Raw genomic sequence first — 16,973 nt, 5'->3', positions numbered from 1 at the left:
GATATTGTTTATTAAAATGTCCACAATCTCACACTAATGTTATTACTCATTTCACTGATCCCTGAGAGCTCCTGATTAGTAGAGAAAAGAACTGTGACTTAGAAGAAGGTGCATGAGGAAGGGGAACAATTATGTATATTGTTTGGTTAGATTACAGACTCCTTACTATGTCAGACTCTTGTGATCCTTTCTGAATATTGGGTATCACCAGTTCACCAGTAGAGTCTAAGATTGGCACTTGCTGGGTGATGAAGGTTTGATCTTGAAGCTTACTTTCATCCCTACAATAATGACAAAGTAAGACTTGTCAACAACCACACACATGGAACTTGGTTCAGAACAATATACTTGTTATGTTATTCTCACTCAATTCTAGTATGTATAAGATGTCTACAACCACCATTGTGATCAGGCTCATGTTCATTGCTTTGTCAAGAGAGCTTACCCAAACTCCTTTGTTGTTTCATCATCAGGAGCAATATAGTCTGGAACTGGAGGTCTAGAACTCTGGCTGTATTTCCTGTAGTGGGTATAAGTTAACAATGAGGCAGTGTCTCCACATGCCCTGTATTTCAACTACACTTTAAAACTGATAAAGGAAAAAATAATAATAATAATAAATAAATAAATATAGGACTTGCCTTGTGGCGCAGTGGATAAGAATCCACCTGCCAATGCAGGGGACACGGGTTCGATCCCTGGTCTGGGAAGATCCCACATGCCGCGGAACAACTAAGCCCATGGCCACAACTACTGAGCCTGCGATCTAGAGCCCGCATGCCACAACTACTGAGCCCACGTGCCGCAACTACTGAAGCCCGTGCTCCTAGAGCCCGTGCTCCACAACAAGAGAAGTCACTGCAAGGAGAAGCCCGTGCACCACAACGAAGAGTAGCCCCCGCTCACCACAGCTAGAGAAAGCCAGCACGCAGCAACGAAGACCCAACGCAGCCAAAAATAAATAAGTAAATAGAAATTTTAAAAATAAATAAATATAAAACTGCTAAAGGGAAATGCTGCAGTTGGATGGGCTTCTTATTTTCAAAAATGAGCTTTCATACACACATAGAGGCAGTATAATATAAGGCAAGTTAATTTAAACTTACATTTTCTTAAAGTTGAGACATGTTGAACTTAAGAAATGGAAATATTTATGAATATAATCATGATGATACTCATAAAATAGCTATTAAGGGCTTCCCTGGTGGCACAGTGGTTAAGAATCAGCCTGCCAATGCAGGGGACACGGGTTCGAGCCCTGGTCCAGGAAGATCCCACGTGCCACAGAGCAACTAAGCCCGTGTGCCACAGCTACTGAGCCCACGTGCCACAACTACTGAAGCCCACACGCCTAGAGCCTGTGCTCCACAACAAGAGAAGCCACCACAATGAGAGGCCTGCACACCACAATGAAGAGTAGCCCCTGCTCGCCACAACTAGAGAAAGCCCATGTGCAGCAACGAAGACCCAATGCAGCCAAAAAATTAATAATAATAATAATAATAAACAGCTATTAATGGTGATGGGCAAGGTTGAACCAGAGTACTGACCAAAAGCAAGGCCAAAAAATTCCCTTCCCACAAAAAGAATCTCAAAACACAGGAAAGTTACCAATTTAGATAGACCCAGTATGAAAATTTTTTCTTATACTTTGGAAATTCTAGTTTAAGAACAGAAAAATAGGCCCTCTTGCCCTCTGAGATGGCTCACATTCTGTTTACTGAGCGTGTATCACCCTGAATAAATCTGTTTTCAATCTAAAAAAAAAACAAAACCAGGAGATCAACATCATTCATTCAATATTCTAATTTGAAAGTGAGATTAACAGAGTTACAAAAAGTATAGTAGGTTGATTTGCCAGCAGATAAAGACATACCCCACTCCTAAAACTTGTCCTCAATTAGGTGCACATGAAAGCAGCATAACCCCATTCAAAATCTGGCTATATTAAATAGTCCAAAAATAATGCATGAAAAAAAGGTACCTTAGATACTACGAGTGCCTGAGATATAGCCAGAGTGATTGTTGATGCACTAAAGAGTGCAGTTTATTGGTTATACTCCTTTGAGTTAGTTCAATCACAAAGAAAAATATTGTACTGTTGGATTCACAATCATATACAACCAACTGTGAACTCTTACCAACTTCCTAATTACTCCACTTGCCTTGGAAGACCTTTTATCATCTCATTCCTCCTCCGCTGGTTTGAGCTTTCTCATTTCATCTCAATATTTCATCATCCTATTCCTATCTTATCTTTTTTTCATCCAACAGGCTTAGACATCATCCCATTGTGGCCAGTTCAAGTTCACTGATTTGGTGTGAAAGATTTCACCCAAATTCCTTTGTTTCTCCAAGTGTTGAAAACAACACAGTGTGGAACTTGAGGCCTGGTACTCTGGCTGTATTTCCTGGGGTACAGAAATATCAACTCACAATGAGACAGACATTCAGTGCCTACAGTCTGGATTCTACCCCTACCTCTTCAATTAAACTCTTTGAAAGTCTACCAGAGACGCAAAAGCCATTTCAAAATCCTTCATCTTCCATTCAGCCTATAATTCTTTAAACTCTTCTCTTTTGGTTGTACTGTTTTTTTATTCTCCTGTTTATTTTAATTGTGGTTATTCCTAAAGGTTCTAGTCTCAGCCCCTTTATTCCTGTATCTTCATCCACTTTCCTAAACTCATACCAATTTTCACTAAACATGCTCAAATCTCCCTTCCTAAACTCTCATGTGTATTCCAATCACTCTTTGCAAATGCCTTAAGTGGTTTTCACTCCAATATGTTGCCACATCTCCAGCACTGAAAATACTACTTGTATTTCTTCTGCCTAGAATGTTTTTTCCACCCCCTTTTGTTCCTACTTACCTTTAGAGATCAGCTCAAGCTTCTGCTTCCTCAGAGACTTTCCTGATCTCCTCAATTAGGTCAGATTCCCCTAACCTAGGCTCTCTTACCACTGTATACCACTCCTTTGAACTTATGTCATAGTTGTATTTTTTATTTGTGTGATGATTTGAACAATGTTTTTCTTCCATGTAGACCAAAAACTCCCTGAAATCAAGCATGATGTCTTTATTTGCTCAACACTATATCCTCAGTAAATAGTTGGCACTCAATATGTATATGTTAAATGAATTAATGGATGGATTAAATAAAATTTAAACATTTCCCTCACACTGGCTTTCCAGATTTTTCATTTGCCTTTCATACCACCATTCCTTCATTTCTTAAGCTAAAAATCTTAAACATTTACTCCATCTTTTCTTTATTCCTTTTGTCCTTTATCACCAAGTCCTGTTTCTCCTTCCTTAGTGTCTCTCAGTTTCTCCCCTTTATTCCAACTGCCCTCACTCTTGCCTAAACCTCTCACCGCTGCGTGCCCAGAGCAGTGCAGCAGCTTCTGTTGGTCCCAACTCTATTTCTGTCCTCCAATCCATCATACATGTCACTGTGTTAGGTTAAGGTCAGCTCTGAGAACAATGACCTGTGAACCCTTCCAGTGAGAGAGTATGAGTCTGGCTTCTTGCTCTTTGTATTCCTTCAAGGCAGAGAAGAAAACTATGTTACATTACTCTAGAATCTACAAAAGTTCAGGATTTTCTGCATGGTTTTTAAGGCTCATCATAATTCAGTCTATGGGTTAAACCTTATTTCTAATTAGGAATTACTCTCTAGCATCACCAAATTTCCTCAAGACAGGCAGTTTCTCCTCAATGTTGCCTAAATACCCTACACCCATTCCTAACTCTGGGCTTTTTCTTAGGCTGTCTACCCCTTGCCTGATGTGCCCTCCCTGCTCTACCACTATCCTACAAGGCACCCCACAGAGTCACCCTCTTTCAATCTTCCCTGACTACTCTAGCCCACTGACATATTGTCTGAATTCCATTTTTACTTTATTGTCCCACCTAATTTTTTTCCTTGTTATGCTTGGTTTTGTTTGGGCAACCAAATTGTAAGCTCTTTGAGATCAAAGGCAATGTCCCTTGATTCTTTTGAATCCCCACAATACAATGGTGCCAAGCATTTAACAAGCAATCAGTAAGTGGTTGATTTATTTTAGCCACTTTATAGTTACTATAAGTGACTATAACCAGGGTTATAGTCACTGATAAAACATAATGAAGAAAGAGAGTGAAACTAATCATTAAAAATAATTATTTGGAGTACCTGTGGATTTCTGTTTTCCTTTCCAGGTCTTTTTCTTGGTATTAGAGATCCCCTTGATTAATAATCAGCTTTAAAATAATTTACTTATCTTTGCAGACCAATAAAATCTTAACAATTGTTATGCTTCTCTTTAGTTACCACTCATTCAGCTGAACAATGTTATACCTTCTCAGGAAGCATTACCTTAAACACCTAAGATTAATCGATTTTCTTTCCCCTTTAACTCTAATACCTCTTTCATTTTCGTGCTCACTTACACATCTCCCATTCTTTATCTCTGGGAGTTGCAGTAGCTAAGCAGTATGACCCTTTTATATTGATATTTTCTGGTCCTTTCCCATTCCCTTAATTCTAAGTAAGAATATGTTCACTTTTCCTATATGGCCTCTAGGTTTGATAGCAAATTGGTATTTCACTACTGAAATAGGGAGTTACCTAGGAACAAAGCCATTCATTTTTGCAAAGAGCAACCTCAAGACTTTCTCTTTCTGCTCCCAGGTCAAATCTCCAACGTCCATATTTCCTTGAATATCTGTCCTAAAGAATTTCAAAGAAAAAAATGAAAAAAAAAATGGTCAAAGTAAGCATCTCTTCTTTTTAAAAAATATAAAATATGTAAACATGAGAAAATTTCTAAATCATAACTGAATATTATGAGGTTTCCAAATGGAATGACTACAAAGCAAACAATGTCCATTACAAAATCATAAATTTGAAAAGCACATTAACATGGTAGCCAATTTGAAGTGTTATGTAGTCATTAAACTGAAAATAAGAAAAACTATAACAACATGAAAAAAATCTGTGCTCAAACATTAAGCAAATAAGCAAAAAAGAAAGTTGTAATGCAATATTATGTATCCAGATAACACAAAGACAAAAGGTACAAAAAAAAAACAGTTGTTTGGTGAAATTATTGATAAATTCCTTTTTAGCAAGTCTTTAGTATTAGATATTTTGCTATGAAAATAGAGTGATAAGAGGTAAATATATAAAATAACATGTAACTTATCTAGTCTATTTCTTACCTCCAAATAATTTCATCAAACAACTGTTTTTTTCTTGTACCTTTTGTCTTTGTATGTATCATTATCTGCTTAAGAGGCAGCTAAGCCTTCCAGGAAGGTATTTATCTATACCATAACTTTTCCAAAGGATTCATAGTCTACTTGCTATTTACAAAAGTTGGCTGACATGTAGATAGAGTATTGATGTATAACGTAAGAAATATTTTTTCATATACGTCAGTTGGGTTAGTTTTAAGTTTAGGTTTTGCCTTATAATCACCATATACTTTAATTGTCCTTCCCCAATCTGCCTCTTAAGCAGATAAGGTAATATTTTAACTACAATTTCTGCCTTCCTGGCAGAAATCCTATTGAACACTAGGATTAAAGTGATAAGTTGCTCATGAGGCAGAATAGGGAAGTGTCCAGTTTCTGCAACAACAATGTGAAGAATCATTTTATGCACCTTCCTCTGAAAACTTATATACCACTTAATATACAGTAGATTTAAAAAATGTAAAAGAAACTGCCTTATGTATGGTGGGGACTCAACTTGCTTGACTTATTAAATAAAAAAATAAAGCGACTCTCTTGGTAATAGTTATTATAATAACTATTATTATAATAGAATAATAGTAATAGTGTTATTAACAGACTTCTGAATATGGCAAGAAGGTAAAAAAACTATAGTCTGGACATTTTTGAAGAATAGTCACTGGCCATGTCCAGCCTTCCCAACAGCTATACAATTTAAAAGAACCTACATATTAGCCTATTAAAAAATAATTTAAAACAGAAAACACATTTGGAAGCCCTCTCAATAAGATGTTAAGTCATAGTAGTAGGGAGTCGTTTTAAGTTTCTTAAGGCCTTTGAAGAATCTAATCGTGTTGGGATATAAAACAATTTTTTCAGAATAATCTTTAAAATGCACTATAATTTAATCCATGGTTTATAGGAAGAAAAGTATTCAAACAGATTAAAATGCTACCAGGAAACAACTATTGTATATAGTCTACAAATGTCTCAATCATTCTACCACCTTTATCATGGTGGTAGTAGATCTCTAGTGTATTTTAAAGCCTTGTGGGGACTTTTGGTTAATACAATGATGGAGGGGGCACTACCGGGTGTCCTCCAATCCATAGGACAGTTCTGTACAACAAAGAGTTGCTGCAAAGAATTGTTATATTGATTTTTTAAATTATAGGTTTGATTCGATATTATTACCTATGAATTTCATCTCAGAATAGTAAAGGGAACATTACAAAATATTTGTGAAAAGTATGTTTATCAAAAATGTTTAACCTGAATCTAATCAAACCTTTATAACAAATTTATAGGAAACAAAATAAAGGAACATGTTAAAAGATATTACAGTGACATTCAAAATGGAACAAATAATCCCTTTAACAAGTCTCTGTCACACAAAAAAGGGGGGACATCTACTAAGAATACCTACTAAGCCCCACACAGTATGCTAAGCATAGGGGTTACAAAGATGAGTAAGACAGTTCCTCTCCTCAAGTAACTTACTGAGTAATCTAGTCAATACTTAGATATTACCAAACTGAACTTTTCAGGGTTTTTATTTCTCTAAAGGGCACAAGAAGAGCAGTACGAAGGCAAAATATTAAAGCGTTATTAGTACCATTTATCGGCCTCCATAAGATCCTGATTCACACTATTGGTGCTGTGCTCTCTGCCATCAAATGTTCGGATTTTGGGATATTCTGTTCTTCCTGCACATGCCTCTCTCATTTTAAAATTGAAAGCAGCTTGTGCTACCTGTTTATAATGCTTTCTGCTAAATAGGATCTGTTGCTTTACTTGGTGTAGAGCATCTAAAAAGAATCTTTCCACTTCTGTTCTTTCATCTAGTATGTTCTTGGCCAGCTTCTTTACTCGATTCATTTCCTTGTCCTTCATCTGAAGAAGATGCTGCAGCTTGAAATTTTCAATCTGACCCGCTTGGTTCTCTACCATTGCCTGCTGCTGCAGTTTTAAAACTTCAGTCTCAAACTCTTTGGTCATACAACTCAGGGCAGTCTCCAAGCTTACTACCTTCTTCTGAAGAGTTTGGATTTGTAATCTCTGCTGGGTAAGCTGCATTATCTTTTCCTTAACCAACAGATCATTGATCTCCTAAAACAGAAAGATGAGAGAGGTGAGAGATTTTCTTTTAAAATTAATTTCAGAACTTAAAAGTTCCTCACTAGTATCCATTAGTTCATGAGATTTGAGTTTGAGGCCAGGTTGCAATGGTGATATTTTGGTATTCTGTGCATAAAGAGTAAGAAACATCAAGAGTCCCTGTCTGGACTTAGGAAGGCCACAAATTTTGCTAATTAAGAAACTTTCCTTCCTCTAAAATTATGAAAAGTTCAATATTTTACATTATCAAAAAAAATTCCAAAATCAGTAAGACTGTACAGTAAAACAGTAATTTAACAACTATATACTGCAAACTGTGGCAGTCTGCTAGTTGCCTATCCTAGTGTCCATTTTCCATTTCCTCCTTCATAATAAAACCCCAATTTTATTCAGAAAGGTAGTAAGCCCAGCTGAAAATTCCCAGTTTCCCTTGTGTTCAGCAAAGCCACGTGACTAAGCTCTGATGGAAGAGCTGCGAGTAGAAATTTGTATAGGACTTCCAGAAAGAGCTCTAAAGGGAGGGGCATGCTGTTTTCCTTCTTGTCCTTCTTCCTCCCTGTTGTTAGAGCTCCAGCAGCTGCTGGGGGCCATGAGGTGACTCTGAGGAGATAAGCCATATGTTGCAGAACAAAGTTGAGGAGCCCGAGTGTCTGCCGAATTTGTGGCACTACCATTCCAGCTCTGGACTGCTTACCTCCAGACTTCTTTTAGGGAGAGAATACACCTTATATGGGGAAACCATTGTTGTCACAGCTGAGGACTTATTCCTAAGTGATTCAGGGACCAACTCTAAGCAAAGTAAAATGAATACTAAGGTAGTAGAGGACAGGAGTTATATTTATGTTTCGGATGTATTCTTTATAAAGCCAAGTCTAAAGTTTCTTATAAGTCATTCAGTAATTAACTTTTCAGATAAGAAAAACACACCATCCAGACAGAAGAAAAATTGTCCTATTGTCCTTATGTATCACTACTATACTCAATTCTTAGTATTCACCAACCCAATCTTTACCAAAAAAAGGAAACAAAATCTAAATGAACCTTTTGCTGTAAAAGGAAAGTCTGAGTCTCTTGCAACTTCTGAGAGTTTTTTTGTAGAGCATCAGCTTCCTTCAGGTGGTATGCGAGAGCTTTCTGGAGATAAATATTCTCTTTAAAAACAGCTCTTCCAGCATTGTTCAATTGCCTGAAATAGATAGATATAAGATCCCGAAACACAGACCTAAGTTTTAAATATTACCAAACTAGAACAATGACTGCTTTATCCCCTAACATTAATAATAATGATCATCTGGAATTCCCTGGCAGTCCAGTGGTTAGGACTCGGCAATTTCACTGACGTGGCCCGCCCGGGTTCAATCCCTGGTCAGGGAACTAAGATCCTGCAAGCTGCACGGGGCAACCAAAAAATAATAATAATCAATAATGACCAGCACTTATTTAGCTTATGGTGGGTACTCAATAGTTAGGTGGGGATCTTGAGAACTAAGTTCTCACCAACAGGAAAGTAAGAAGGGACGTGTTACTTCCAGTCCAAGGCAATTAAGGGAAGGTATGAGTTTCCCATGTTCTTTGTACATGTGACTGGACATGAAGAACAAGATGGAAGCAGCCCAGGTTCCTGAATCACCCCTGGAGTAGAGCTGTCAGACCCACACTAGATTAGAAATAAACCATTGAGACTTAGTTTATTAACACAGTGCAGTTTAGTGTTACTTTCACTAATATACCTCATGACAACTGTGCACAGTTGCCATTATTGACCCCATTTTTAGATGAAGAAATTTAATTTCAAAAAAGTTAAGAAATCTTCTTACAGTCAGTTAGTATACATGTTGAGAACCAAAGTGTAACTTCAAAGCCCAGGTTCTTTTCTCCACACTATGCTGCTACAAAAAGGGTGGATGGAAAAGGGGTGGGTACACAGAGAGAAAGAAACAGTGAAGGAAAGTAAACCAGAAAATTTGAAGAAAGCAAACCTGGAGAGAAGGGGGTAGAAAACATGATAAGAACCAAAAAGACTAGCAAAGAGGTAAGAGAGGCTATTAGAAAGAAAAAAGAGGCAGCGATCTCCTACACAACAGCTTCATGGTGGGCTCTGTCTGCCAGCATTATTATCTTCTTCTCAGCCTCTTTTTCTAGTCGGTGCTAAAAAAGAAAATAGGCTGTTTTAATACGGTTATATTTCTAACAACAAATTTTACACATAAAAAGTTAAGTATTTATTTTATAATGTCAAATAAAATACTCCTGTCCACATGACCTGACGTGAAGTACTCCAAGTATCAGTGGAGGAGCCAGCAAAGAGGATAGTGTGAACACAGCAACTTTAGGGTACTTCCCAATTTCACCATTAAAAAAAGCAAAATGACATATAAATAGAAAAAAATTCCACATCAGACCTGGAAAGCAGAGCTGGGAGAAATTTCTGTTAAATACAATGTGATGAGAATCATTTATTCATTCATTCAACAAATTCCTATTGAGTACTAATAGTGTATCAGATTTTTTAGATACTAGAGATGCTGTGGTGAACATAACAGATAAGGTTCCTGTTCTCATGGAGCTTATATTCTCGGATAAGATCCAAACAATAATAATAATTAAAATGCATTGAGCATTTACTATGTGCCAGACATGGTTCTACACATGTATTATTTACTTCTCACAACAATGTAATTAGATACCTATGAATTAGGTACTATTATTGTCCCCAAAGACAAGGACTGAGGAAACTGAGAGAAAGGTTAGTGACTTGTCCAAAATCATACAGCTAGTAAATGGCAGAGCAGGGATTCATATGCAGGCAATTTGATGCTATACAGCCTCCCAGCAAGTAAACAAATAAGAGAATTAATAGACTGTGATAAATGCTATAAATGAAATAAATGGGGTAACGAAATAGATAGTAGCTGAGGGGGGTAATTTTAGACTGGGTTTAGGGATTATCTCTTTGAGGAGATGACATTTGAGCTCTGAAGAATGAGAATAAGCCAGAACTGCAATAAGAACATTTCAGGAAGAGAGAATAGCAAGTACAAAAATATGCAGGTGGGGAAGGGTTTGGTGGTTCAAGGAACAGAAAGGATTAAATGGGAAAACACAACAAAATACTAATAACCTGAGGGAAGTCCTTTATATGATCAGGTGGAACATGCTGAGGTATGAGATGAATGAACAGGGCTTACTAGAAAGCCCACTGCCATGGACCAGCAGCACCGGGGCTCAAACCAGTATAGGAGTTTGTATCTAACCATCAAGTCTGTACCTCACATGGTAAGGCAGACACTGCTGTGGCTGGACAACCCAACACTCATTCCCATCCTCCTTTTTCCTTCCCAGCTTCCACCAGTGGCTGGAGAAACAAAACACCCTTTTTCCCTGGCATCCATTATAACATGGTTCTGGACAATCAGAGAGATGTAAGAAGAAATCTGCTAGGAGCTTCTGGGGAAAGTTTTATGGTTTCCAGATAAAAGGGACAGATACAGATGGAGCCTCCCTTCTTCCCGCCCTAAGAGAGATGACTCTCAGAGCTGCATTAACCATCTTGCAATTATGAGGGAAAGGCCAGCAGCCACCTACTTCTAGACATAAAAATCCTATTTATATAAGCACTGTCATTCAAGTAATCTGTAAACTGACCAAGCACTTCTAACATTTGTTGGTGGAATGTTACACCAAGTAGGAGAGAGATCCAGTGTAGGGTGGAGTGAGGAAAGAGGCAGCTGAGAGCAGCCCGTTCCTGAGCACTTCCATTCCTAGCAGTGCCAGGAAGTGCCTGGGAGGGAAAGCATCTAGATACTGCTCCTGCCCCATTCCCAGGTTATTCAATACACAAACTGGAAACCTAGAGCCACTTTTGAAAGCAAATCCTTTTATATAAACCTGATATGAGTACTTATTTGCCTCACCCTCACTTCCCTACATTCCCACCAATTTGTGAAAAAATTTATTCATTTCTTTCCTCAGGATGAAAATTTAAAGAAAAAATTGAAAGAATTAAAGATAAACCAGGGGGACTCTGAGAATTAACTTTAGAAGCACAGAGAAATGTGGAAGTTTGTGATGTGCTAAGGAACATTTTTGAGCCCCCTTTTTATTTATTTATTTATTTATTTATTTATGGCTGCTTTGGGTCTTCGTTGCTGCGCACACGGGGGCTACTCTTCGTTGTGGTGTGCGGGCTTCTCACTGCGGTGGCTTCTCTTGTTGCGGAGCACGGGCTCAAGGCACACGGGCTTCAGTAATTGTGGCTCGCGGGCTTTAGAGCGCAGGCTCAGTAGTTGTGGTGCATGGGCTTAGTTGCTCCGCGGCATGTGGGATCTTCCTGGACCAGGGCTCGAACCCGTGTCCCCTGCACTGGTAGGCGGATTCTACACCACTGCGCCACCAGGGAAGTCCTGAGCCCCTTTTATTAACATCCTTAGTTGGCTTGACTAAGGGAAGACCCTCACGTGTATCAGAGCAACCTCTCTAATCCCATCTCCCCTACAAAAAGTGGTACATGGAGCTTTAGTTCCACCAGGAGACACCAAGCTGGGGTGGGGGGATGTGTCCTGAAGTCTTGGTCAGATGACAATCTCTCTTGAGGATTTCAAGAATCTCTAACTAAGAGGGCGGGAAAAGATAATCTTCTAATAAGATACCAAATGAAAAGCTGATGTCTCAGAATACATATAAATATACTTACATCGTTCTAGTACACAAAATATTTATTTATTAATGCAAATATGCTGTACCTTTTCTTCCAAAAACCTGCCTTCCAATCTCCTAAGAGTCTCCTGATGTTTCTGCTCTGTGTTCCTTAAGTCCTCCTTCAGCTAAAACAAAATAACGAAAAAAAAGAATGGTCAGTAGGAAATGGGGTGGATTGGGGCATATTCCTGGAAAATTCGCAGTCAAGAAATATTTTCTGTTATACATTACCTCTTAATCCTGAACACACAGAAAAACTCCATGCCCTCCCTCTGAGTACAATACTTCTAATAATCGTCTATAGATTTACAAGATCAGTATTGAGTTTCTAAAAAGCTTTTCATGAATAACAGTTTTCAGAACATTCAGATAAGTTATTATCATATTCATTTCTCCCCCCAAATATCTTCATTTTAAACATGTGGACTCACAGAATCATAGTATTTTAGAATTACCAGGAATCTTAGGAGTCAGACTATACAAACCTCCCACTTAATATAGGAATCTCTTCTATGAGAAAAATATCTAGAGACAGAAGTATCACTAATCAAATCCTATTAATTCACTAGGCTGCCCTTTTAAGAGTTCCCATTTTTAGAAAATTCTTCCTAGTATCAATCTAAAAAGTATCTCCCTGTGATTCCCATAGACAGATCCTTGTATCCTCTAAAACTACATAGAATAAAAAGGACATAAAATTCTTCCAGGCAAAGAGAATTGAGCTAACTTAAAGCTATGATCCTGAAGGTTATATATACTGGCAAGAGCCAATCAGACTGAAATCGGCACACTCAATCTAATATTCATGCCACAAAAAAAGGCAGTAGAGAAGAGCTTTCCATCACACAGACCAGAGTTCAACTGTTACCTCTCTTACCAGCTGTTTGGACAAATCACTCATCTTCTCTAAGTCTCAAGTCTCCAGGGTAAAAAGAGGATAATAATAGTAGCTATTCTCAGAGAGGTGTGACAAAGATTAAATAACAAATAATACACATAAAATACTTAGAATAGTAACCATTTAATACAGAGGTTAGTTATTTTATGTCTAACATTGTCCTCCCTTATACTTCACAATTTTCCTTACTGTGATCTCTGTCCTAACAGCATTAAATCTCCATTTGATCCATATCATATGATTTCAGATGTTCTTCTTTCTTCCTGTATTTTTTTTTTTAATTTTTATTTATTTATTTATGGCTGTGTTGGGTCTTCGTTTCTGTGCGAGGGCTTTCTCTAGTTGTGGCAAGTGGGGGCCACTCTTCATCGCGGTGCGCGGGCCTCTCATTATCGCGGCCTCTCTTGTTGCGGAGCACAGGCTCCAGATGCGCAGGCTCAGTAATTGTGGCTCACGGGCCTAGCTGCTCTGCGGCATGTGGGATCTTCCCAGACCAGGGCTCGAACCCGTGTCTCTTGCATTGACAGGCAGATTCTCAACCACTGCGCCACCAGGGAAGCCCTCTTCCTGTATTTTTTATACAATTAAAAAAAAATGGCCTCATATTGTCAAAGACGTTCAAAATTAATGTCAATATATAAATTTGTGGAAATGTCTACCATCCCAGTGGGATGGGGGGTGGACCTTTCAATTGCCATTGGGCTCCCCAAAAATCTATAAATTAATAAATAAATATTTTGAAAGATAATTAGGCAATGCATATGAAAAACATTAAAAGTTCACGTTCTAATTTAACCTATAAATTTCACTATAACTTCTAAGAAGTTATCCTAAAAACTAATTAACAATATAGAAAAATACTTTGTTACTTAGATGTTCCTCAGTTTATAATAGTGAAAAATTAGAAAAAAGTCCAAATGTCCAACAACAAGGGACCGATTAGTAAATCATGATATATCTACCCAATGAAATTCCATGCATCTAGTCAAAGGGTTTTATAGAAAAATACATAATGGCATTGAAAAATGTTCACAATATGTAAAGTGAAAAAATCAGGTTAACAAACAATTTGTACATATAACCTCATTTTTGTAAAAATAGCATATATTGTAGATACTTTAAAATATACATAGCAGAGGTGGAAAAAGTAAAGACAATATACCAAAATATTAACAATGGTTATCTTTAAGTAATGTAGTTGTGAGGGGAGGGTTTTTCATTTTCTTTTATCAGCTAAATTTGCTGAAATGGGTATTATCACTTTGTCAAAAGAAGAAAGACTAAAACAAATTATTTTAAAAATATTAATTGCAACCTACCGATGTATGCTCCTTTTGTTAATCAGGTAATGGAAATAATTTTTTCTTTAAATTTATGCTTTGAATACCTTTTGATAAGCTAAACTTAATTGGCCTCTTTTAAATTTGTATAATGAATCCTATAGGCACAGTATAATTAATTTTCCTCCCTTTTTTTAAATTCATGGGCCCCACACCTGCCTTAATTCTTCCATATTTGGGATTCCACAGAACCATCTTATTTTTTCCCATTAGCCAGTATCTTTTGCCTTTGAATTTTAAGTTTTCCTGGCCCACCACCCCTCTTTGAAAGGGCTGAAATTTATTTCTCCACTAGGTGGCAACACTGTTCTTTAAAAAAAAAATCACACCAAGGCCCAATAGAATATGCACAACTAGTTCCTTTTTTTTTTTTAACATCTTTATTGGAGTATAATTGCTTTACAATGTTGTGTTAGTTTCTGCTGAATAACAAAGTGAATCAGCTGTATGTATACATATATCCCCATATCCTCATAACCCCTTCCTCTTGAGCCTCCCTCCCATCCTCCCTATCCCACCCCTCTAGGTGGTCACAAAGCACTGAGCTGATCTCCCTGTGCTATGCGGCTGCTTCCCACTAGCTATCTGTTTTACATTTGGTAGTGTATATATGTCAGTGTTACTCTCTCACTTTGTCCCAGCTTACCCTTCCCCCTCCCCATGTCCTCAAGTCCATTCTCTGTGTCTGCATCTTTATTCCTGTCCTGCCCCTAGGTTCATCAGAACCTTTTTTTTTTTTTTAGATTCCATATGTATGTGTTAGCATACGGTATTTGCTTTTCTCTTTCTGACTGACTTCACTCTGCATGACAGACTCTAGGTCCATCCACCTCTCTACAAATAACTCAATTTCGTTTCTTTTTATGGCTGAGTAATATTCCATTGTATATACGTGCCACATCTTCTTTATCCATTCATCTGTCAATGGACACTTAGGTTGCTTCCATGTCCTGGCTATTGTAAATAGTGCTGCAATGAACATTGTGGTACATGACTCTTTTTGAATTATGGTTTTCTCAGGGTATATGCCCAGTAGTGGGATAGCTGGGTTGTATGGTAGTCTATTTTTAGTTTTTTAAGGAAACTCCATACTGTTCTTCATAGTGGCTGTATCAATTTACATTCCCACCAACAGTGCAAGAGGGTTCCCTTTTCTCCACACCCTCTCCAGCATTTATTGCTTGTAGATTTTTTGATGATGGCCATTCTGACTGGTGTGAGGTGATACCTCACTGTAGTTTTTTTTTGTTTTTATGGCTGTGTTGGGTCTTCCTTTCTGTGCGAGGGCTTTCTCTAGTTGTGGCAAGCAGGGGCCACTCTTCATCGCGGTGCGCGGGCCTCTCACTATTGCGGCCTCTCTTGTTGCGGAGCACAGGCTCCAGACGTGCAGGCTCAGTAATTGTGGCTCACGGGCCCAGTTGCTCCGCGGCATGTGGGATCTTCCCAGACCAGGGCTTGAACCCGCGTCCCCCGCAATGGCAGGCAGACTCTCAACCACTGCACCACCAGGGAAGTCCCCTCACTGTAGTTTTGATTTGCATTTCTCTAATGATTAGTGATGTTGAGCATCCTTTCACGTGTTTGTTGGCAATCTGTATATCTTCCTTGGAGAAATGTCTATTTAGGTCTTATGCCCATTTTTGGATTGGGTTGTTTGTTTTTTTGATATTGAGCTGCACGAGCTGCTTGTATATTTTGGAGATTAATCCTTTGTCAGTTGCTTCATTGGCAAATATTTTCTCCCATTCTGAGGGTTGTCTTTTCGTCTTGTTTATGGTTTCCTTTGCTGTGCAAAAGCTTTTAAGTTTCATTAGGTCCCATTTGTTTTTGTTTTTATTTTCATTACTCTAGGAGGTGGGTCAAAAAGGATCTTGCTGTGATCTTGCTTGTAGAACACATAGAGTGTTCTGCCTATGTTTTCTTCTAAGAGTTTTATAGTGTCTGGCCTTACATTTAGGTCTTTAATCCATTTTGAGTTTATTTTTGTGTATGGTATTAGGAAGTGTTCTAATTTCATTCTTTTACATGTAGCTGTCCAGTTTTCCCAGCACCACTTATTGAAGAGGCTGTCTTTTCTCCATTGTATATTCTTGCCTCCTTTATCAAAGATAAGGTGACCATATGTGTGTGGGTTATCTCTGGGTTTTCTATCCTGTTCCATTGATATATATTTCTGTTTTTGTGCCAGTACCATACTGTCTTGATTACTGTAGCTTTGTAGTATAGTCTGAAGTCAGGGAGCCTGATTCCTCCAGCTCCGTTTTTCTTTCTCAAGATTGCTTTGGCTATTTGGGGTCTTTTGTGTTTCCATACAAATTGTGAAATTTTTTATTCTAGTTCTGTGAAAAAGGCCATTGGTAGTTTGATAGGTATTGCATTGAATCTGTAGATTGCTTTGGGTAGTATAGTCATTTTCACAATGTTGATTCTTCCAATCCAAGAACATGGTATATCTCTCCATCTGTTGGTATCATCTTTAATTTCTTTCATCAGTGTCTTATAGTTTTCTGCATACAGGTCTTTTGTCTACTTGGGTAGGCTTATCCCTAGGTATTTTATTCTTTTTGTTGCAATGGTAAATGGGAGTGTTTCCTTAACAACTAGTTCCTAATTCACTTTGATTCAGAATGTATACCTACACCTAGGATGGCTATTTTAAAGTTCCTGAAAAGTTAATGAACTTAACTTGATTCATTCT

The 16,973-nt window shown here is 37.9% G+C and overlaps 1 protein-coding gene across 1 annotated transcript in view; it reads right to left on the bottom strand.

Moving 5' to 3' along the window:
• Positions 1-16,973, bottom strand: part of BBOF1 (basal body orientation factor 1) — a 43,301-nt gene that overhangs the window by 5,205 nt on the left and 21,123 nt on the right. Inside the window, exons 5-11 of the mRNA XM_061181042.1 lie at positions 12,082-12,162; positions 9,417-9,487; positions 8,381-8,525; positions 6,837-7,330; positions 4,614-4,715; positions 446-520; positions 167-281 (exon numbers count right to left, since the gene is read on the bottom strand). Coding sequence (XP_061037025.1) covers positions 167-281; positions 446-520; positions 4,614-4,715; positions 6,837-7,330; positions 8,381-8,525; positions 9,417-9,487; positions 12,082-12,162 — 1,083 coding nt within the window. The remainder of the gene's footprint in view (positions 1-166; positions 282-445; positions 521-4,613; positions 4,716-6,836; positions 7,331-8,380; positions 8,526-9,416; positions 9,488-12,081; positions 12,163-16,973) is intronic.

Source organism: Eubalaena glacialis, chromosome 2 (assembly GCF_028564815.1).
Source record: "Eubalaena glacialis isolate mEubGla1 chromosome 2, mEubGla1.1.hap2.+ XY, whole genome shotgun sequence".
Taxonomy (NCBI): Eukaryota; Metazoa; Chordata; class Mammalia; order Artiodactyla; family Balaenidae; genus Eubalaena; species Eubalaena glacialis.
This window is presented reverse-complemented; position numbering and strand designations above follow the sequence as displayed.